General features: G+C 36.2%; 1 protein-coding gene across 1 annotated transcript in view; it reads right to left on the bottom strand.

Annotated features, from left to right (window-relative positions):
• NARG2 (NMDA receptor regulated 2) overlaps positions 1 to 15630 on the bottom strand; it is a 79544-nt gene that overhangs the window by 60711 nt on the left and 3203 nt on the right. Inside the window, exons 2-4 of the mRNA XM_006899639.1 lie at positions 11474 to 11578; positions 2416 to 2677; positions 1597 to 1716 (exon numbers count right to left, since the gene is read on the bottom strand). Of these exons, the coding sequence (XP_006899701.1) occupies positions 1597 to 1716; positions 2416 to 2677; positions 11474 to 11578 (487 nt within the window). The remainder of the gene's footprint in view (positions 1 to 1596; positions 1717 to 2415; positions 2678 to 11473; positions 11579 to 15630) is intronic.

Here is a 15630-nt window from a genome sequence, read left to right on the forward strand (position 1 = left end):
AAATGTTCATTAAAACTAATAAAATTTAATAATAATAATAAAAAAAGGAGAAAAAAAACCAGAATATACTCATTGATAGGTAACAATTGCTCAGAAAGCAACCTTAAAGAATCAAGGCAAAAAAAATCTATGCAAACATGGGAAGCAGGTATCTTTGCAAAAACGTAGGAACAGTGAATGTTAAGGGTCTCAAAGTTTGGGACCTTTTTGCTTGGAATAGTCAAGAAAGAGGAAAATGGTCAATAAGACAGAGTTGAAGATGAAGCTGGAGAGAAGACATACATCAAGTTTTGTATTATAATATGTGATACAGATTCTGCATTTTCTTGAATAAGATAGGAAGACATTTGCAAGTAGCAAAATAAGGGGATATGTTTTTAAAACACTGCTATGGTTCCTGCAAAATCACTATTAAACTAAAAACTGCCTGTTCCTTTTCCTTATGGAAAAGTTGACATTACTTTTGAATATATTTATTACTGGTGCTATGTACAATTGAGTCAGTATTGACTTAGTTAACCCTCCAGGGTTTTCAGAGCCAGACACAGGAGGAGACAGCTCATCTTTCTCCCACGTATTTCTTACCACTATACCACCAGTACTCCTTGTATGATATCTAGGTATAGAGAATATAAAAGCCAAATTCAACTTTTTAGGCTTATACCAGTTCTTTTGGGTAATAATAACAACATAATTTCACTTTTAAAAACATTTTGTTTTAAGCAAAAGACTAATTCTCATCCCACCTCAATTTATAGTGATTTAAATTAAGGCTTTAAAAAAAAATAATCTGGACTCGTGTTAGTGTTTACAGAGAAGCTGAATTTCAAAAATTTGTATTAATAGTTAAACAAAGTGTTCCAAAGTTCTCTTAAGTCCTCTGACAGACTGTAGGATAACTGTTTTGTTAATATATTTGTATGAATGATTTAAATATGAAAAGATGAGTAAAGAAAATTTTACCCATAGGTGAAGTTTTATCACTTGGTGGTTGGTAGGTTTGAGTCTTTGACTTTTCAGTTAGCTGCTGAGCTCTTGATTGCAGTCAAGACCCTTCCATATATGGGATACTAACTCTGGGATGTGGCCAGGAGGGACCAGTCCTTGAAGAAGAACATTATCTTGTAATAGTGGAGGGACAGCACAGGAGAGGAAGGTCCCAGATGAGATGGATTCACACAATAAATGGGGTCATAAAGTAGGTGTGTTGGAGACAGTGAGACTGGCTCAGGAAAGAGTAGGGTTCAGAGCTATTATACATAGGGCTCTATGAGTTTCAAGTGACTCAATGGCATATAACAACTAGGGCAAACATTTGATTAACTGCTATTGCATATGAACCATATCAATCTACTCTGATTTATGTACAAATTCATTTAAACATTGATTTAGGAATAGACCTACTCATAATCAGGGGACTATCTTCATTAGATGATTTCAAGTCGTTACTAAGTTTCTACCTATTTAATGCATAGTAAATAAGTTGATCTATATACTGATATTTCCATATGCTTTTGGAAAGATCATTATACATTTGAGAAAGTTTCCACTGTCTTTTACTTAATTTTACACTTCACATAAATGTAGTATTATTACCTCTGTGAAGAGATGAGCATCTTCAGAAAGCATATTATAATCCTGTGCACATTTCTTTGCAGAATTCTGTAAAAACTTCAGGAATTCAGTAACTTCTTCATTCACATGCTTTTTCATATCCTAATTTTAAAAGAACAGAAATGTCTTAGGATAAAGTTGGTTAAAAAATGATCACTTCTCAAATATTGTTCTAACTTTTTCTTAAAGTATAATGAAAGGATCACATGCAGAGCAGAAACTACAGAGAAAAAGTTAATAAAAATTATTATATAATAATAATCATTGTCATCAAGTCTTGTTATCAAAAATGCCACAAAAATAAGAAAAGCAAATGACTAACATTGCAATACATGTGTGTGGATTAATGAGTTTATAAAGCAAAACCTATGAGAGAAAGTACTTTATGGACTGTTTGTTTTATCAGCTTTGCAAGTTTTCTGCCTTTGACAGGGTGGAGTCATACCATGATAATGATTTTACTACAAAGACATCCAACAGAGAGAGGATCATCAAAATCACTTGGAATTTAGAAGTTATTTCAATGTCCAGTCAGAAGGTAGTAGCTCCATAAACTAGGCAGTTGAGACTGCTACTATGTAAGCAATCAATTGGAGGGATATGCTCAGAAATGGGCAAAATGGTTACATTTTAATAGAGCCAACAAAAGAATTATAGCACTCACCACCTGCCATCAAATAAACTCCTTATTCAGTACTGTTAATATGACTATACCTAAAAATCTAGGAGGCAGTCACTTTTATTGGCAATAAGAAATTTTAATTTCTTATTTTTACTGAAAGTGAAGAGTAGAATACATACCAAGTACTGCAAATAGTCATTCTTACTTGTTGCAACATCTCTGGAATTTGCAGGAACTTTTGCATATTTAATCAACAAATCCACATAACTCCTCTGCTCTCTCTGTGAGAAACGAGAGAAACGAGGATAAGGAACTCTTGGTTTTGGAAGAAGAACCATTCCAACTGTAGTTTTAACTTTTTCTTTTGCTTGAGCTGCTGAACTAACTGCCGGCTCATTTTCTACTGAATTTGCTGAAGCGTTCAAATTTTCGCCTATACGTCTGGAAAAAAACAATAAAATACAATTTAGAAATATGTGCTTTTTACATGAAGATTACTATCATAGAACTTCATGATTCTCAATCACCAGGGAGAATATAGTGTGATTAACACAGTAAATTCTAGATTATTATCTATCTCTGCCACCTGCATTTTGACGTTCATCTACTTAGTGTAGATTAAGTATTCTGCAGGATTGGATCACATTGCAAACCTACCTTCAGCTCCTTGATGGAGGGGAAAAGGCACACATATGAAACTAGCTACTCAATTTGCAAAACTTTCTTACTGAAAAGAGGTAAATCACTCTCACTAATTAACATGTAGGTACTTTATGATAATATTTTACTACAATGCAAGTTTTGTTTTGTTTTCTAATGCCATTTGAGCAAGTTTTATTTTGGTGGGGTTTTGTTCTGTTCTGGTCACCCAGAACTTCCATCATTGTGCTTAAATTCTTCAGTAAGATCCCAGTATGGTAGGTTAAAGTCACTAAGGGAAGGTTCTGGAGGGGTCAAAATCTTGAAAGTTCATTGCAATTCTATGATTTGTGACTTCTACCTTCATAATGAAAAAAAAAAAACCCACCAAAAAACAAACCAAAAACAACAAACCAACCCCAAAACAACAAATCCAAAAGAAACAATATTGAACACTGTGTACCTTATTTTATAAGGAAAGTAGTAGTGGTTCTAGAAAAGTTGTACAGTAATTTCACTTTTGGCCATACATTTGAAATATGGCTGCACCGCAAAAATCTTTATGTGTTATATGCATGGAAAAGAGAAATCTTAGCATTATCTGTAATGAACTGTAGTAGAGGAGGAAGCAACACCAAGAGAACCTGTTACTGTATTTGTTTATGAAATGTTATTCCTCAGTTCTGGAGTCCATGGGTAGTATGAAAACACTCAGTTAACGGAAAGGTAGGACAAATGGCACCTTAGAAGAAAGGCCTTGAAAAAAAGACCTGGTGATCTACTCTGAAAAATGAGCTACTGAAAACCGCATGGAACATAGTTCTACTCAGAAACATAAGGTTGCCGTAAGATTTTGTTTGCCACCAACCTGATTACCCTCAATTTTAAAGACTATCATTTTACCATCCCTTATTACGGTAAATAGATACAAAGTTTCTTACTGTGTCAGTATTTAAAATATATTTCCATTTTAAGTATTCAATGTAATCCAAATTTTAAATAGATTTTAAAAATTCAATTGAAAAAGCTACATTTCCTTAGGCAGCAAGGAATGACAACAACTCAAATTTCAAACACAGTAAATATAATAATGAGTTGGCTGAAACTAAATAGGAATCTACAGAGGAAGGGAAAGTAAGTAGATGGACTTTGTTGATTAATTCTTGCTCCATTCACAAAAATTTTAGTCATCACTATGTGCCAATCCTATAAGCTAGATATACCTCTAATATTGAACAAAATACAATTTTTCTCTAGGATGTTACAATCAAATATTTATGTTATGTTACAATCAAGTATTTATGTATATTAACCTCATATGACTATGGAGATCTCAGGTTTCCAAATACAACATACAGAACGCATATCTGAGAAAAATTCTAAACGTTATTATGGTCAGAGATGAGAATAAAGGAGGAGAAACAGCCACAGCAACGATTCTCAACCTTCCCAATATTTATTTCCCAAAGATACTGTGGAAGCTTGTGAAGTGTGGCTGCACCTGAGCCATCATAATTAAAGGAGAAAAGGAAGAAAATAAAAGCTGGTGAAGAGTACTAGATGGAATACTATTATGTTAGGTGCCAACAAGTTGGTTTTGACTCATTGTGACCCTATGTACCGCACAAAATGAAACGCTGTTCTCTCCGGCGCTATTCTCACAACAGCACATATATTTGAGCCCAATGTGGCAGCCACTATCATTCTCACTGATACTGTCCTCTCATCAAGAGTATTCTGCTTTTTTCACTCTACCTTTGCCAAACATGATGTTCCTATCAGGAGATTGACCCTTCCTTGTCTCTAAAATAAGTGAGACATATTCTATTCTTGTCTCTAAGAAATATACAAGACAGATTTGCTTGTTCCTCTGGTGGTTCAAATGCAACAATTTTTTTTCTATTGTTCTTTTTTGGCTGCCCAGCTTTCAAATCTGTATGAAGTGTTTGAAAAGATCATTGTCAGGCACATTTTAGTTTTGAAGGTGGTATCTTTGACTTTTATTCTTTTAAAGAGGTCTTCTTATTAAATTTATTTTTAATCTTATACTGGTTAACTTACAAAGTTCATATGTATTGTTTTTCATACCGGATTTCCCCATTTCCTTCACCCCTGCCTCCACCCATCAAATGATGCGACCCTATGATTAACCCGCCCATCCTCACTGTCACCACCCTCCCCAACCATTGGATCTTCACACTCATTTTACAATAATGGTATTTTTCATTATGGGATTGAGTTTCAAAATCATTGCTCCTGCATGCTGACTAGTATTCCATCACATAAACATATCATAATTTCTCAATCCATTAAATTGTGGCGGGACACTTTGGCTGTTTTTATGTTCTCGTGATGGTGAATAATGCTGCTATGAACACTGGTGTACAAGTATCCTTTTGTGCCTCAGTTTTCATCCTCTCAGGGTATATTTCAAGCAGTGGAATAGCTGTGTCATATGGAAATTCTATGTTCAGCTTTTTGCGGAAGCATCAAATTGCTTTCCAGAGTGGCTGCACCATTTTACAATACCCTCAACAATGTATAAGAGTTCCCATCTCGTCGCATCCTCTCCAGCATTTCAGACTTGCTATCCTGTTAAACTTTGCCGCTGCTACTGGAGGGAGATGGTATCTCATTGTGGTATTACTCTGCATCTGTTTTACTGACAGTAATTCTGAGCATTTCTTTATGTATGTTTGCCATCTGAACATCTTCCTCAGTGAGTAGTCTTTCCATGTCTTTTCCCCATTTTGTAATTGTGTTATAAGTCTTTTTCTTGTGGAGGCCCTGTAGGATTCTGTAAACTTTGGATTTGAGACCTTTGTCTGAGATGGGATTGCCAAATGTTTGTTCCTAGTCAGTAGGCTTTCTTTTCACTCTGCTGGAAAATGGTTTTGAGGGGCACAGGCATTTAATCTTTAGAAGGTCCCATACATCAATTTTATTCTCTCCAGATTGTGCATTTCTGTTTGTATTTGGTAGTCTCCTAAAGAGTTCTTTTGTAGGAGATCTGTCCAATGCAATACAGTATTTGATTTATTTTAACTACTGCTTCCATGGGCATTGACTATGATTTGAACAAATTAAAGCCTTGGCAGCTTCAATACTTTGTTTATCATGACGCAGCTTATTAGTCCAGTTGTGATGATTTTTATTTTATGTTTAGGTGTAATCCTTACTAAAGGCTATAGTTTGTTTTTTTTACCAGTGAGTGCTTTAAATCCTCTTCACTTTTTTGCAAGCAAGCAAAGTGGTATAATAGTATGTATTCTACACAATAAATTAACCCACTGCCATTGAACCAATTCTGTAGAACACAACAGAACTCCTCATAGGGCTGTCAAAATTGTAAATCTTTACAGAAGCAGACTGCTTCCTCTTCTGAGGTTGATGGGTTCTAAGCACCAGGTTTTTGGTGAGCAGTGGGATTCTTTAAACACTGTACCAGTAGGATTCTATCTGCACAACGAAGAATTAAGGTCTGTACAACTTCCAATTAATAAGCAAATCATTCAAGAAGCTGGAATGTATGAAGAAGAATGTGGCATTAGGAAAACTCATCAACCTCAGTTATGCAGATGACACAACCTTGTTTGCTGAAAGTGAAGACAACCTGAAGTACTTGCTCCAAAAGTTCAGACTGTCGCCTTTAATATGGATTAAATCTCAGTATCAAGGAAATAAAAATCCTCAACACTGAACTAACAGGCGACATCTTGATAGATAGAGGAAAGACTGAAGTTGTCAATGATTTCATTTCACTTGGATCTATAATCAATAATCATGGTAAGAACAGTCAAGAAATTAAAATACAAGTTATACTGGGAAAACCTGTTAGGGACCTCTTTAAAGTGCCAAAGAGCAATGATGTCAGTATATAGACTAACGTGTACCTGACCCAAGCTATTGTATTTTCAGTTGCTTCCTATATATCTTAAAGTTGAACAATGAATAAGTAATAAAGAAGAACCAATGCTTTCGAATTGTGGTACTGGCAAAGAGTACTGAATATCGCACAGACTGCCAAAAAGAACAATTCTGTCTGAGAGGAAATGCAACCAGGGTGCCCCTTGGAAGCAAGGATGGTGTAACTTCATCCCACATACTTTGGGCATCCTGTTAAGTGGGGCCGGCCCTTGGAAAAATACTTCATGATCTGAAAGAGAGGGTCAGAAAAAGAGCAGGAGGCCTTCTACAAGATAGAATAACACAGTGACTTTAACAATGGGCTCGAGCATGTGGAAATTGTAAGGATGGTGCAGGATTGGGCAAGGTTCAGATTTGTTGTTCACAGGGCACCAGGAGTTATAGTCAACTCAACGTGACCCAATAACCCTCAAAGATTCCTTCTTATGAGTCTGGTCTCTTACTATTGATGTTGTTGTTATTATTATTTTGTATGTGTGTACCATCAAAGCGGATCTGACTGGTACAAGAAGAGATCATCCCTCCTTCTCCAGCAGAGGATCTGGTGGATTCAAACCACATACCTCTGGGATTGCAGTGCAGCTTCTTGCCACTAGGCCACAAGAGCTCCCTGATGTTGTTGTTATGCGCCGTTGAGTCGTTTGCGACTCATAGTGATCCTATGTACAACAGCCTTAAACTCTGCTCTGTCCTGTGCCAATCACACCATCTCCAGTACACCCATCCCAATTGCCCCAGACACTGAATCAATCCACCTCACAGAGGTCCATCCCCTCCTGTGCTGTCCCTCCACCCTACCAAGCATGATGTCCCTCTCCAAGGACCGGTCTCTCCTCACAACATGTCCAAAGTATGTTAGATGGAGCATCAGAATCCCTGCCTCCAAGGAGCCACCCGGTTTGACCTTTACCAGGATGAATCTGTTTGTTTTCCTAGCAGTCCATGGTACTCCCAATACTCTTTTCCAGCACCACAGCTCAAAGGCATCAATTCTCCTTCTATCCTCCTTAGTCACTGTCCAACTCTCTGGTGCATAACAAGTGATTGCAAAGACCATGGCGTGTATCAGATGTACCTTAGTCTCCAGAGAGACACCATTGCTCTTCAGTACTTTGGAGAAGTCCCTAACAGCAGACTTTCCCATGGCAATATGTCTATATTTTATTCTCTTATTTTTCCATGATTCTGTAATGCTGTAGTTTAAGTGACTTCTCTTAAATCCAATGGTAATCATTTTAACTTGTCCATATAATTTCACATCTTCTCACACAAGATGTGTAGAATTTTTCATAAAAATTTCATTTCTTTTCACAAAATGTATATTTCTCTCCAAACATTTATCCAAATGACAACTAAATCAAAACCTTATATCTTCTACTGTAGGGCTGTTTATGTATTAAAATATTTAACATTTGAATATAAATTATTTTCCTTTTATTTAATCTTTTCTATTAAATTATTCATTACTATTTTATACTCATTGTTTTATTTAATATCTTATATAATTTCAAGAGGAGATTATATTGTTCTTAAAATATTTGTGGTTATTATTTATAGATTTCATTTCAAGCTAGTAAAGGAGGTGTTTATTCCTTATAAATACCTTATCAAAAGTAGGCTGGGTGTTTTGCCCGATAAAATTGACAATTGTAAAAACTAGAATTATGAACAGACAATGGGGGAGTAATAATCCATCTAAGAACAAACTGATTTTTTCCCCCAAATCATACAATATTAGAAAATGGTAACAATTCTAAAAGAAAAAAAAAATTTAAAAAAACCTAGGGCCCTAAATTAGAAAAATACTCTGATAGATAAGCTATGATTGAAAAACCAATCAAGAGAGTTGGTTAGTAAATGAGAAAGAAATCTGGAAAATTAAAATAAGGATACTTTAGGTTGGTTCTGAAACTAATCCAAGTGAAAGAAGACATACTTAGCTACTAAACTTTCTCCAATAACTGTATAAAAATAAGCATATTTTAGGTTAACAAAATGAATATTAACTGCTGATCTTGGGAGAAATGTATCACAGCAAATTGATTTCTCACTAAAAAATGTCTTGAGAGCTATTCAAACCTAACAGTACTGTGTCCGCAACTCTTAACAATGCTGCTTCACAGCTGTCTCTCTGAATATGAGAACATGTCTGTCCTTGTGGCACAAACTGGCAAATTTAATTAAGCTGCTGCAGCAACAAGATGCTGACTCAGATATGCCAGCATATGAATGTCAAGAGATTCCAGCAGTTTAAATTGGCTACATTCAGCAAAGAATGAAATGGCAGCACATCAAGATCATTTCAGTGTGCAGTACTGTCAAAATCTTCATCAGAGTGCAAACCAAAAGCATCTGACAGGGTTTCTCTATACACATTTACAGCATTATATTTTATTTCAGTTGATGGTTTGAAGTTTTTCTCCTTCATTTTGTCAACTACCCCTTTTCCTTTTTTGCTTAAAGTTTCTATTAAAAAAAAAAAGAGAGAATCCAAAACTTTTACTTTCTTGGGCTTTATGCCTATCATTGTGGATAATTTTTTAAAAGTAGGATTTGAGAATAGCATTTCTACTTTCTAAAATCTACTTATACCTCCTAAGTTTACTTTTCCATTACAAATTATAAAAGTGCCATATTTTTCTTTATATTTAAAGTTACTTTCCTTTTTGCTGACTGAAAATGTGTAATAAACTGATGGAATCAGAAATTATGAGTTATAATTAAAATTCATATAAAGAATGTACAGTAAAATATACACTGTTGCTATTTCTACATAAATGGCTAATAGAACATTTTAATTTCTCTTTTATTCTTAGGAGTACTTGCCAAATATTCAATAATAAACATAATTTTTTCCTGGTGTATCACAGAAAAGTAGAATAATACTAATAATTTTTCAACATTTTCCATGCATAATAAAAATATTATTCAAGATTTCCTCTCATTGCATGAAATTTATAGCCTATGCACAGTAAACGGATACTTTTTATCTTGGAATTAACACAATTCAAAGACTTTTTCTGTGGAGGGAAAAGCAATGAATAAAAAACTCACATTTTTTTAAAGCAGTGCAATTAAATGCATCAATATTTTCTTAAAGTGTGTTATAAATGACAAGAGAGTTAAGGCTAATAAAATCAATGCCTAGTTTAACAAATTACAGTAAATGTTTACATTTTCTATGATAAAAGGTAAAGTTACAAGATGCGACTTACAACCTCCAAAAACCCACTGGAGGGTTGGCTATGAATCAGTTGCAACTCAGTGGCCCAGCACAATATTAAATATTTTGCTCCACAGAAATCTAAAGGCGGCTTGTGGCATAGTGCAGGACTGCTAACTAAACAGCTGGCAGTTCAAAATCTACCAGTAGCTAGATTGAGGGAGGAAGATGGGCAGTCTCCTCCCACCAAGCCCCCAAAACCTGCTGGAGGGCTGTCATGAGTGGGAGCTGACACAATAACAGCAGGTTTGGGTTTTCTGGCTTTTTTCAAATTGGAACTCCAAAGAAAAACGAGTAAGTCTAAGAAAAAAAGACTTACAGGATGTGTTTCCAAGCAAATACCTTCTCTCTTACACAAAGTAAAGTCAAAACAAAGTGACAAACCTTTATAAAGTCTGGGTTATTTGCTCTTCTGGAAAAAGAATGGGACTGGAAAAGATCATTAAATTAATCAAGAAGCAACGTGAAGATGAAGAACAAAAGAACATTTAGTATCAAAGGATGAAGGCTGAGGTAAAGTTCATAAAATGGTTAAGATTTTTTTTCAGAGAGGTATGTTTATTAAATTCTCAGACAAAAGAATTGGTAGGTATGCCTTCATTAAAACAAACAAAAGCAATTCTTTAACTGGTAATAACTTCCAAGAAATTAGCTAATCCTAGGAAAAGATACAAGCTGGATAATAGAAGCAGTTAAAAAAAAAAGATGTCCACAGTGCAAGCTCCTTCCTATTAGTTAACTTTCTGCAGCTGACATCTGTAAAGACAGTTCGTATCCCTCTACACACAGTTTCCACACTGAACTGCACACACAGTAATTCTAAATTAAAATCACACACTCTGACAAGTAAATCTTTATGGGAAGATAATGTCCATCTTTCTTCCACAAAGAGGCAGATGGAGTCAAACTGACATCCTTTTGGTTAACAGCCTAAAAAGAAAAGCAATACATCGATACGGCTCCTTAATAATGGACTGTTGTTTATACCATCAAGTAGGAGCCAACCCATAGCTGACCCTCCAGAGGGTTTTCAGATGCATTAAATCATTCACAACAGAAGGAGATTGCCCATCTTTTTCCCATGAAACAAGTGGTGGATTTAAACCATGCGTCTTCAGGTTGGCAATTCAACTCCTTATCATCACTAGGCTCCCAGAGCTCCCTAATAATGGACTAGCTACATGAATACATCTCAATAATAAGGTAATATGCAATCAACAAAAAGACTGTGTATCTGTAGGCACAGATACATAACAAATATACAAAATACTTTTATATGAAAAGAACTAGCCTCTAAAGTAATCTTGTATGACCTCATCTGCGTCTTAAATGGTAAAAATGTCTATATATAAATCCATAAACCTACATATATAACTGTACATGTATAGAAAACGGTCTAGAAGAATATTTACACATACTATCAGAAAAACAGTCAAATAAATAATTACCTGTTAGAAATTACACATAGTTCTTTTAAACTTGGAGCCATCGAATGATCTTTATAATTTTCTCGAGAGAAAAATATCTTAAGGCCATTTTTAGGAGAAATATCCCTGTGAAACATAAGTAATTTATTTGCATTTGACAAGTTAAAAATCTTACCTTAGACTACAAAGTATAATACAATAGTAATTTATAACTTCTTACCCTCCCCATCCACCTTTCCCAATCACTTAATAATAATTTAAATTCCGTAAGATTATAACCTTAGATGTTTTATTTTTTGGACAGCTTCTAGCTTAGGCCTATTCTGAAATTTTCCAGTTCAACAATCAGTCTTGCTTTTTTTTAAAAGTACCCCATTACATAAATGTCAAAGACCTGAGAGTAAAGATAGGCTATTGTTATTGTCAAGTGTTGCTGAGGTGAGAGACTCATAGTGATACTATGAACAACAGATCTGAACCCTGTCCTGTGCCATCCTCATTAACTCTCACATAACTGAGCTCATTGCAGCACTCACTGTGTCAATCTGTCTAGTTAAGGGTCCTTCTATCTCACTGTCCACCCCACCTTTCCAAGCATGATGTCCAAGGAATGACCTCTCCTGGCAACAGACTCAAAGTATGTGAGTCAAAGCTTTGTCATCTTTGCCACCAAGCAGCACTCTGAATGCATTTTTTCCAAGACATATCTTTGTTGTTTTGGTAGTCCATGGGATATTCAGTGCCTTCTCCAACACATAGCTCAAAGACATTGTCCAGCTCTCCAATGCATAGCAAAGAACTGAAAAGACCATGGCCTGAATCACGTGTACCTTAGTCTTCAAACTGATATCAGTGCTTCTCAATAATTTGGAGAGGTTCCTGAATGCAGACTTTCCCAGTGTAAAACATGATAATGAAAGAGGATAGAATGAAGTATAATGAAGGGCTGTCAGGGGCAGGGCTCACCACTGGCTGCAAGGTATAACATTAAGACACTTTAAAGCTCAAAGAAAATCCTTCTCAACTTCTTTTTATTGCCATGTATTATTTATTTTTATGTATATATTTATTGTTACCCATGGTGGACAGTATTGGGTGGAACTCCCCGATTAAAACAAGCTTGGAAGCAGGAGTGGCATCCACTTCCATAATAGCTTGCCTCCAGAAACCCTATGAACCTGGACAAAGGATGAAAGTTCCCAAGTGTTGAGGATTTTCATTCAGAGGGTCGCTATGAGTCGCCTACGACTCGACAGCACTTAACAACATATTTATTGTTGGTATATACAACATATACTACGTGAAGAAGAGAGCAAACTGTCATTACAAAGAAAGAAGCAGAAGAAAACACCAAAATGGAAGTCAGAAGACATTCTGAAAATTGCACTAGGGTGTCGAAAAGCCAAAACAAAGGGAAGCAATGTTGAAGTAGAAGAGATGAACAAAAAATTTCAAAGGGAAGCTTCAGAAGATAAAGCAAAGTATTATAACAATGCACAAACCTGAAGTTGGGAAATAAAAAGGGAACAATTAGCCTGGCAGTTCTAAAGTTGAAAGAGATTCTATGGGCAACATTTTGGATGATCCAGGAAGCATCAAGAGAAGATGGAAGTAATATACAGAGTCACTGTACCAAAAAGAATTGGTTGATAATGAAAAATTTCAGGAAGTACAATATGAACAAGTGCCAACAGTAATGAAGAAAGAAGTTCAAGTTGCATTGAAGGCACTGGCAAAAAAGAAGGCCCCAGTAACTGCTCAGCTACCAGCCGATCTTGTCAACTAATAGACCCAACAATGGACATCCTCACCAGTATATGCCTAGAAGTTTGGAAGACAGTTCAGAGACTACATTTGGTTCTACAGTGTCAACGGCATATAAAAAATCTACAGTGTCAACGGCATATAAAAAATCTACAGTGTCTCAATAAATTTTATGGCAATGGTAAAGGATAAAATGCATACCTCCTAAGACCTACCCTATAACTATCCAAAAAAATGTTAACTTCTGGCTAGTATATTCTTAATGCATAACTAAAATAAAATACCCAATACCACTGAGTTGGTTCTGACTCAGTGATCCTCTATCAGGTTTCCAAGTCTATAAATCTTTTTATGAGCAAACTACCAATCTTTTTCCTGCAGAGCAACTGGTGGATCTGAATTGCCAACCTTTTATAGTATGCAAAAATTTAGGCATTTTGCTCCTTACTACTTCTTACTATTGACACAGTGGTGAAGTATCTGCTAATCAAAAGGGTGGTGGCTTGAATTCAACAACTGCTCTACAGGAGAAAGACGTGTCAATTTGCCTCCATAAGATTGTTGTTGTTGGGTGTTCTCAAGTCTAGTATGACTAACAGCAACCCTATGAACAATAGAGCTGAATTCTGTCCTACCCTGTACCATCTTCATCATCCATACACACTTAAGCCCACTGCTGCAGACACTGTAAAAACCCTTCTTATTGAGGATCTTCCTCTCCTTCTCTGAGCTTGTATTTTTCCAAGCATGATGTCTCTTTCTAAGGAATACTGATATTCTTGTGTGCTGTCGAGTCAACAATGATGGAAGACCAGAGGAGTTGTGGGATGACATTAAGTTGTCATGCATAAAAAGAGCAAAAGGTGATTATAAAAACAGAGGAGAAAGGAAAAATAAAAATGGATGTCAGAAGAGATTTTCAAAATTTCACTAGACCATTGAGAAGTCAAAACAAAGGGAAAAGATGCTGAAGTAGACAAGGTGAGCAGAAGATTTCAAAGGGCATCCCAAAAAGGCAAAACAAAATACTAAAATGGAATGTGCAAAGAACTGGAATTGGAGAATAAAAACTGGAGAAGATGCGTGGCTCAAGATGAAGGAACTGAAAACAAGTCAAGTCTTAAGTTGCAATACTGAGAGATCCTATAAGCAAAATCCTGAATGAACGAAGAAGCATCAAAAGAAGATGAAAGGAATACAAAGTGTCACTATACAAAAAAGGATGGGTTGACACTGAAATATTCCATAAAGTGCCATATCATAAAGAGTCAATGATAATGAAAGAATAAGTTCAAGCTGCACTGAGGGCTTCAGCAAAAACAGGACCTCCAAACCCAACTATGAAATATTATCTCACCCCAGTAAGAATAGCAAAATTCAACAGAACAGCACACATCAAATGCTGGAAAGACAGACTGGGAAAAAATAGTTGGTAACAATAATATCAACACAGAGAGAGAGAGAGAGAGATCAGCTGGCCCAGTGGACAGAAAGCGATGCTACCAAGCCAAAGGTGGGTGACTTTTAATCCACGGCCCTCAGGACTGTCTTTCATTGTTTTTGTTCAAAAATTCCTCTAGGTCGTATAGCCCTGGTGTGTCCACTTGCTGTACAGAGGTAACTTGTGGTTGCTGTGAGGCTGAACACTGTGACACTGATGTGTCAAATGCGTTAATGGTTGGCTACCCAATGCGGACAGAGAGTGGGGTGGAGCTCCCCAATTAAAACAAGCTTGGAAGGAGGCATGGCATCCACTTCACAAGAGCTTGCCTCCAGAAACCCTATGAACCTGGAGAGAGGATGAAAGGCACCCAAGTGTCAAGGACTCTCCTTAATAGGGTCGCTATGAGTCCCCTGCCACTGGACGGCACTTAACAACAACAACGACATGTCAGATAAGGGACTTACATGTAGAATTTATAAAATACTTGAGCACCACAACAAGACAAAGGTAAACTACAAACTGAAAAATGGGCACAGGATATGAACAGACACTTCATCAAAGAAGACATTAGATGGCCAACACACACATGAAAAAATGTTCAAAATCTTTATCTCTAAGAGAGATGCAAATCAAAACAACTATATCGGGGAGCTCTGGTGGCCTAGTGGCAAGAAGCTGCACTGCAATCCCAGAGGAACACGGTTCGAATCCACCAGATGCTCTGCCGGAGAAGGAGGCGCAATATCCTCCTGTACCAGTCAGATCTGATTTGATGGTACACGCACACAAAATAATAAAAAAAAAATTAAAAAAAAAAACAAAACAAAACAAAACAACTATATCATCTCACCCCAGTAAGAACAGTAAAATTTAACAGAACAGCAAACAACATATACTGGTGAGGGTGTGGAGAAACTGGAACCCTTATTCACAGTTGGTGGCAGTGTAAAATAGTGCAACCACTATGGAA

Source organism: Elephantulus edwardii, unplaced genomic scaffold (assembly GCF_000299155.1).
Source record: "Elephantulus edwardii isolate Elephantulus edwardi_28Jun2011 unplaced genomic scaffold, EleEdw1.0 scaffold00264, whole genome shotgun sequence".
Lineage (NCBI taxonomy): Eukaryota > Metazoa > Chordata > Mammalia > Macroscelidea > Macroscelididae > Elephantulus > Elephantulus edwardii.